This window comes from Triplophysa dalaica, chromosome 4, assembly GCF_015846415.1.
Source record: "Triplophysa dalaica isolate WHDGS20190420 chromosome 4, ASM1584641v1, whole genome shotgun sequence".
In the NCBI taxonomy this organism is placed as follows: domain Eukaryota; kingdom Metazoa; phylum Chordata; class Actinopteri; order Cypriniformes; family Nemacheilidae; genus Triplophysa; species Triplophysa dalaica.
The window spans coordinates 7025700-7034138 of NC_079545.1; the positions used below are offsets into that span (position 1 = coordinate 7025700).

At 40.3% G+C, this 8439-nt stretch overlaps 1 protein-coding gene across 1 annotated transcript; it reads left to right on the forward strand.

Annotated features, from left to right (window-relative positions):
• The first annotated feature begins 86 nt into the window (after window positions 1–86).
• fbxw5 (F-box and WD repeat domain containing 5) lies at window positions 87–8149 on the forward strand. The gene is made up of 10 exons (XM_056746436.1): window positions 87–234; window positions 1188–1383; window positions 1484–1641; window positions 3861–4044; window positions 4141–4289; window positions 4460–4780; window positions 4917–5100; window positions 5341–5485; window positions 5840–6052; window positions 6261–8149. Exons 2-10 carry the CDS (start codon window positions 1197–1199, stop codon window positions 6529–6531), a joined length of 1812 nt encoding a protein of 603 aa, XP_056602414.1. The 5' UTR covers window positions 87–234; window positions 1188–1196; the 3' UTR covers window positions 6532–8149.
• Window positions 8150–8439: the final 290 nt, after the last annotated feature.

The following is an 8439-nucleotide window of genomic DNA, read 5'->3' on the forward strand; positions in this document are numbered from 1 at the left end:
CTAAGTACCGCGAGAGTGATCGATTAAAAATCTCTTCTTTAAACTCGCTCTCGCGGTACTTTGTGTTATACGTCGTCGGTCTGCCAAGCCCTGCATGCAGTCGTAAACACAAACAATTGCAGCCTAGCGATAATGCTAGTTGCTTGCTATATTGGAGTTGAAGCAAATTAAGGATGATTTATTTTCCTTAGCTTTAATCTTACAATTTATTCCTCAAACTGTGGCGTTTGGCAGGTAATGTTATGTAAAGTTGAGATAAGATAAACGTCTATTTCTTAGTGTCACGATGCAGTTGAGTATGCTTGTCAATCGCTGGGAATGAGTTTAGCTAGGAGTGTTCACTTAGCTGCTTGAACTTCTAAAGCATAATAACATGAATCACAGCGATATCTCGATGTAATTTCGGGAGTGTTATGTCCTTTTCAAACTGTACGTTATTTTTCTATGTCTGCATTGACAATAAATTAAACAAGTATTCGTCTTTTACACTGTACGCTATACATTTGTTTTGATATCCAATGTCGCTTGTAACATGTTAATTGTATGTTGTAGCTTTATAGAGTATAAATGCCGTTTAAAAACTGGCAGAACAGTGTCTGCATTAACGGTTACGGTTTAAATATAGGTATTGTGCGTGTCCTTGAAATGTTTTGATCAGAATTGTTAGATTCTTTTACTTAAATGTGATGAATTGTAAATATAGGGATATGGGTGGAGAAGGATACTGTGTTTCTGTCAAGGTCATAACTCACAGCTTGCAGATCTTAAATTAGAAAGAGAGAAAACGAGAAGGGTACGCCACACGTGTATCTTCATTTTTCCCTTTAGAGCAAACGGGATGAGCTTGTAGGGAATGTCATGGCTATCCCTCGAGGATATGTTTCGAAAGCCCTCAAGATGTGTTTAAAATCGTACAATGGGTGAAGCTTTGACAGCCTTGCCTGGATGTCTACACTGAGCAAGACTTTCTATTTGTGCTGGAAACACTGGAATGTGCCAAGCGAGTATTAACAGGATCAGGACATTTCAACTTTTGTAGACTGTGAATTTTCAGGACAAGCACATTATCAGGCTTTTGACGTAACTTTGAGGAATTCTTCATTGAGTCACAGTTCTATCTCTCTTTATAACCTGATTTGTAGATGTTTTGACTGATCATCGATATTGAGAATGTTCTGCTCTTTCAGGATGTCAGGATGGCGAGTGGCCCTGGCTTGCCGGACAGCCTGGTGCTGGAGATCTTCTTGCATCTTCCTCACAGAGCGGTGCTGAACGCTGGGCTCACCTGCCATCAGTGGTTTGCTGTGTCACGGGACGAGTTCCTCTGGAAGGAGGTTTTTTACAACTACTACCGCATCCCACACTCTGTGCCGCGCCACCCAGGTGCTCAGATTATAAACACTTTATGAATTCAGCAGTGTTTTTGCCAATCGCTTGCGCACTATAATTCTTCTCCGTCTTTGTGTTTCTTGCATGGTTGTAGCTGCTTTGTCATGGTACAGGGAGTTTAAGCGGCTATATGACTGTATCCCGTGTGTGGAGGTTCAGACTTTGAAGGAGCATCATGATCAGGTCTTGCATCTGGCATTCTCTCACCGTGGACACCGCTTGTCCTCCTGTTCCAAAGACTGCACTGTTAAGGTAAGGTATGAAGTGTCTTGCTGCTCGCTTCATAAAGACTTTAAATACCCCCCTTTTTGTTCATTTGTAATATATTTGCAAATATTTATAAATGGATATAATTGCAATGGAACGGTTCTTAAGTCCACACAATATGTTAAAAGGCAAAAGTTGGTTGACATGTTGTCACAATGTTTGTCATGCTAACTATTTTAAACATTTTGCAAATTCTTTTAAAAGTATTATTATGAGTGCAGATCATTTTAGGTATAATTTAAGTTCGCTGGAAGTTCGCATAGTAACACTTCTGCTTTTCTTAACATACAACATCTGGTATTAGGGTTTTCACAAAATCTTGGTTTCAAGATGTCAAAGATGATTTTCTTAAAAACATTCGCATCAACAAATTTCCTTTTTATTCATTTAAAACCATGTATGACAAAAGCATAAACGTAAAAAGTTTTACTTACCATTTTTTTTACAAAAAAGCCTTAAAATCTCATTACCGTAAACCAGTTGAAAACAGTTTGATGCATGCTAAAAAAGAGAAGCCATGATACCTAAGCAAGATTTGATGAATTACCCTTTCAAGGGTCCATCCATCCATTTTCTTCCACTTATCCTGGGCCGGGTCGCGGGGGCAGCAGTCTAAGCAGGGATGCCCAGACTTCCCTCTCCCTAGACACTTCCTCCAGCTCTTCCGGGGGGACACAGAGGCGTTCCCAGGCCAGCCGGGAGACATAGTCCCTCCAGCGTGTCCTAGGTCTTCCCCGGGGTCTCCTCCCGGTGGGAAGAAGCAAGGGCTCTACTCTGAGCTCCTGCCGAGTGACTGAGCTTCTCACCCTATCTCTAAGGGATCGCCCAGCCACCCTGCGCAGAAAGCTTCGCTGACCGGTAAATCGAGAGCTTCGCCTTGCGGCTCAGCTCCTTCTTCACCACGACGGACCGGTACAGCGACCGCATTACTGCAGAAGCTGCACCGATCCGTCTGTCAATCTCCCGTTCCATCCTTCCCTCACTCGTGAACCAGACCCCCAGATACTTGAACTCCTCCACTTGAGGCAGGGACTCTCCACCCTTTCCCTTTTAAAGATTCAAATGAAATGTATATATTACACATTTCACCAGTTTTTTACACCGTCATCTAATTTTTTAGAAAACAGGCTGTTGAGTTCCTGCTCCTTTTGAGTCTTTAGTGATTGGTCTACTGCTTAGAGTGTGTGTTGAGATGTCCCACCATTACCCTAACTGTTTTCCGGGGGCAGGGTCAATGTAAATTTTTAGGATTCATGATGTAGCAATCAAAATTTTGTTGTAGTCCCAACAAACCATTCATTGTAGTCTTTCAAAAAGTAAGAAAATATCTTCCCTTTCTGTGAACTTCTATTTTAATAGGAAATTATACATGTAAGAATTATTTACCTGTACTGGTAATGAGAAAAAAAAATGGTGAACACAGCATGACGAGAATATTACGTTTTTTTAACCAGAGAAATATATAATAACCTGTTACCATGCAAGGTTTTTCATGGCTCAAAATGAGGCGGAGGTGGTGCCATTCATATCTTTTACAAACACGCACGTGTAGGCTTACCGTACCTTTATGCGGGATAACCAAACACTTTACATATCAAATCATACAAGTAGTATACTTTGCTTGGCTGAGCGTTCTGCATACCCTCTCGTACACATAAAAATAAGCATACCACAGGCATTAGATGTGTTTAGATGTGTTTTATTTAATCTTGAATTTAAATATCTCTGCTTGTAAACTGTCCCTTAATGTTGTTAAATGTTGCAGAGGAATGAGAACATCAGTCATGGACACTTATCTGTCAGTTATTTTGTCATTTTTGTCATTTCAGAACATCTAGCAGAACATTCAATAATTTTCTACAAAATATTTCAATTTTACTCTGTTTCAATTCCAACACACAATGCTAAATCGGGACTTGTTACGTTAATGAGAATTTCAGCAGAAAAAGCCCTAAAATACAAAATGAATTCATTTCTATGTTTAAATGATGCTTTGTGCAACATAATTATGTTTATAAAGATCACTTTTGGGTTACCCAGTTGTTTTATGATGAAAATCTTTGCTTCCATGATGTTTCGTGAGAGTGACCCATTACCTGCATTGTTTCTTGTAATTTCCTTTGAAGCTCGGTCATTGAGTCTTTTTGTGTTTCTGTACATACTTGTGAAAACTATGATTTGATGCCACCTTTGATGTATTTCAGCTTTGGGACACAGAGTGTCCAGATGGCAACATCTCTTTGGTTCACAGCTCTAGCATGCGACAGTTTAACTGGGGTTACACTCAATACTCCCAGTTTAACGCTGATGACACACTCCTGCTGGTGTCCGGGGTTTACCTGGGCCCACATCATTCCTCCTCTGGCGAGATAGCAGTCATAAGTTTAGGTAGACACCGCTTTTGTATATACAGTACACCTACCACAGATACCCACAATAGCTATGACTGGGTTTGTGATCGTCGGTCTTGTCATTGATCCGTAGAGAACTACACCCTGCTGTCTCGCGTAAGAAACAAGCCCTATGACGTGTTCGGCTGCTGGCTGAATGAGACTCACCTCATCTCTGGTAACCTGCATTGGATTGGCAACATGACCTCCTGTTCTGTTCTTTGGCTCAACAAAGCCTTTCAGGTTCAGATGAGTTTAATTCCTCTGAAAGTGATGTTAATCGTCCATAAATGGCATGATTCACATTTATACATCATTGCTTTTGTGTTTTGTGCTTATTAAACATTCAGTTTGAACATTCGTAAACACACCCTCTACAATGAATTAATACATTTTCGTCTCTATATATACAGGACATCGAGTCGGAAAACGTGAACGTGGTGAAGCGTCTCTTCAAGATCCAGAACATCAACGCCAGCACCATACGCACAGTGATGGTCGCCCACTGCCGCCGTCACGACTCGCCGGACCTGCTGCTGGACTATGAAGCTCAGTCACAGGCTCAAGCCCAGCAGACGCAACAGCACCAGCCTCTGCTCTTTGATCTGGGGAACACAGATAGTGAAGACGAGAAGGAAGATGATGAAGACAACGAAGATGAAGAGCGTAGACGCAACAGAGTCTCTGGACATGTGGCCTCATACAACCCATCTGGAATGCAGCGTGTTATACATGTAAGAGCCGAAAGGACAGGGTTGCACACATGATCCTTTCAGAGGATGGTTACTAATCTGTTTCATTGTGAAACCGATCTCTGTCATATAATGTTAGTGTATGTGTATTTAACTTGTTTTTCTGTTTTGTCATCAGGGTTGTAAGAACACAGGAGCTCGTGAGCGAGAGTTGGAGGCACGGGTGGCCCGACTGATGGGAAGCAGCAACACCAAGGCTCCTAATCCAAACCTGGTGTCTCCATCTGCCGCAGGAGAAGGAGAGGACAAAACCTACCTCCTCTTCACCACCGGCAGCCTCACCTACTCCCCTCACCAGATAGGTAAATGCACTTTTGTGTTTTACGTACACCTCACTGCACAGTTGATTACTGAAGGTGTGTACAACCATGTACCGCCCAGTTTGTTCTCTTACCTTTGGTTTCACAAATAGCATTGATTTGCTTCAATCTTCTAAATCTGCATAAATGTCTTTGTTGTGATGAACACGCAGAGAGATATTTGGACATTCTTCCAAATATCTTTCTTATTCCAAAAATGTCTGGGTTGTGTGTTTGTGTCAGGTATCAAACGGATAATGCCTGATCAGATGACTACTTGCGGGCCTGTTTTGGGAGAGGAACGCAGCATAGAGTTCTTTGATTCGCTGGATCATGTGATCGACATACATGGTCACATCATCGGCATGGGTCTGTCACCTGACCACAGGTGTGTGTGCTGTGAAGAAATAGATGACTAACATATAGCTTTTCTTTTTATGTGCTTATGTTGTTGACTTTGGACTTATTCGGTTGACCCAGACTGCATACTTTTGCTCTTTTCTTAATGGTGTTTGTGGGTACAAAACTCACTTCTATGATACCTTTTAAGTTTACTATTACAATTTTTATGAATAGAAAGTGGTTGATATACTTGGTCAAATATTTATTATACAGTTATGTAAAATGTTTTATCCGGTAATCACAAATTACTGTAAAACCCCATTGAAAAGTTCTCGTACTTCATTGGTCAAAATGTTGGAACCCTGCAGAAATGAAAATGTTTGTGTATGTTTGTTCACAGGTACCTATATGTGAACAGTCGTGCATGGCCGGTGGGCTGCGTGATATCAGACCCCATGTCTCCTCCACCAATCGCAGAAGAGATCGACCTGCATGTGATTGATCTGAAGAGTCTGAGAGAGGAGCGCCGCAGCCTTCGAGCCCACCGGGCCTTCACTCCTAATGATGAATGCTTCTTTATCTTCCTAGATGTCAGCCGGGACTTTGTTGCCAGGTATCCCACAACCCCTCATACCATCACATCCATATCACAGTGCATTACTAGATTTGTTAACTTGTGCACTCGTTATTTAATAAACCACTTTGTTGTCTGAAAGATTATGTTTTAAAGCCTTTTTAAAGGAATGGTTTGCCCAAAAAATGGTCCCCGTTGACTTTTCGTAGTAGGGCTACTGTAATTGTTGTAATCACTTTCCCCTCAGTGGCGCAGAGGACAAGCACGGTTACATCTGGGACCGGCACTACAACATTTGTCTGGCGCGTCTGCAGCACGACGACGTGGTCAACTCTGTGGCCTTCAGCCCAGCTGACCAGGAGCTGTTGTTGTCCGCCAGCGACGACTCCACCATCAAAGTGTGGCGGTCACCACGCATGGTGCGGCTAAGCCAGAGCTCCTCGCGGCCTCCCAGCGCTCGCAAACTTTTATCCTCCCTGCTCGGCCACAGAAGTGCTCATTTGAACGGTAAACCCTGACCTGAGGCCTGGGGAAAGGCACATGACGGAAGTCACAGAGGCTTTGTATGAAGACACTTCAAGAAAGCAGAGTGACAGTAATCAGGTCAAAAAAAGAATGTTTGACTTCTAGAACAAGGACACAAGTGTTTTGAGTGCCACACTAGCAGGGTGCACAGTGACCACACCTCTGTCGATAAGGAAATAGGAATTGGGCCTTTCTGTTTCGAGAGTTGTTGATGGAAACCGAGAATTTTTGGCCAGATGTGCATTTTAAGCAAAGATCACATTTATGTGTATGTGTGATGTGCAGTAGTGGGTCGTCTGCACATGTGTACTTGACAATTTTATTTTGGCGGTTTTTTCTTTGTTTTTTATTGTTAGATGTAGACTGATCTTGACAACCCGGTAATTGTTTTGGACTAGAACAAAAAAAACATGTATAGTCTGAATGTTCAAGTACCCACCAATAGAAAGGAAATCTAAACTCATGTGCTTGTTTCATCTGTTGTCCAGTGTAGCTGGTAAACACTAATTTAACTTACGGAAAGACGATTAAAATGATCACGTTTAAGGAAATAAAATGCAGATGTTTACTTCTGAGGAAGTCCATGTTTGATTTGGTTATTGTGTCCTTTGTTGTGTGGGGTTTTTAGAAATTATAAATATCGTTGACAGTTGTAATATTTTCTCCAAAACCATCCTTAGTTTCACCATGTTACCTGCAGAAGCATTTTTCTCATATGTTTATATTTCAACCTGAAATTAGTTTAAAAAAAACATTAGGCTCATTAGAATCTGTGACATTATTTTGTTACTAAGCAACTACACTTGAATGCAGCATTGTTTTTTAATTGCAGGTGTTTAGACATCACTGTATTATTTGTTGAACTGCCTTTATTTATACTTTAATAATCATTCTTTCAATTATAACAATATTTTACCATTCAGAATATTACATATAAAGATAAAAAAGAATGCAAAAAAATCTGGCCCTAAAATTCATATTTACATATTTATTTTTTCTGTCTTATATTTGATATTTGTCTTGAGCATATTTTTTTTCAAGTAAACACAAATGAGAACTATAAATTGAATACAGTACAGTTTATACTGTATATACCAGCTCCTGTACATCATTGAAAGTCTACGCAGAATCAGGGGTGCTTTGCAGTTTAAACCCATAAACAGCATCCCTTTATATTATAGAAATTCTGCAGAGGTGCTCGTTTCTAGCCTCAGATGTTCATCCCTCATGTGTAGGATGTCTGCATGTGAAGCTCAGATCTACAGATATATCCGTTACTTGGTTATGGTTGTGTATTACCTGTGGAATTTTTTTCTTTTGGTCCCTTCTGATTTTATTTCTGCACGCCATGCAAATTTAATTTTACCTCGTTCATTTGAGTTTGGACCACAGTGACCAGCAGAAACTTAGTTGTGAGTGGATCATTGGCATTTGTTTTGTTTTAAATGGACTGGTTCCTTCTTTCTTTGTGACGTGAGGCTTGAATTTCTAATACATTGAGTTGACCCTTGCATTGGGTATTGTGGTGTAGAATTAGTTTGACCCATTAAACTGTTTTCTTTTACTAGACCTTACAGTGATTTTTTTTGGGGAATTTTCATCCCTGTGTTAGTCATTTTGACGTTAGATGTATTTGGATTCAATGTTCCTTTTCAAAAGCATTTCATTCAAAAATAAAAATGAAAAAAAAATGAAAATAATACACCAATAAGAGTAAGGTCTGGCTTTACTAGAATCTCTGAAATATTGACTGACACAAGTATGGCTGACCTAAAGTAGGACCTCAATTCAAATAAAACTATTAATAGATTATTATTAATTTAATTAGTTCAACTTTAATAGGTGTTGGGGAAAGTATCCCATTTATTATTATTAAGAAGGAAATGAACACATAGAACAAG

What these genes read in the sequence shown, in the direction of transcription:
- fbxw5 (XM_056746436.1), top strand. Translation starts at nt 1,197, where the DNA reads ATGGCGAGTGGCCCTGGCTTGCCGGACAGCCTGGTGCTGGAGATCTTC. An exon ending in CCAAAGACTGCACTGTTAAG is followed by an intron (nt 1,642 to 3,860) that starts GTAAGGTATGAA and finishes GATGTATTTCAG; the next exon opens with CTTTGGGACACAGAGTGTCC. An exon ending in CTACTCCCCTCACCAGATAG is followed by an intron (nt 5,101 to 5,340) that starts GTAAATGCACTT and finishes TGTTTGTGTCAG; the next exon opens with GTATCAAACGGATAATGCCT.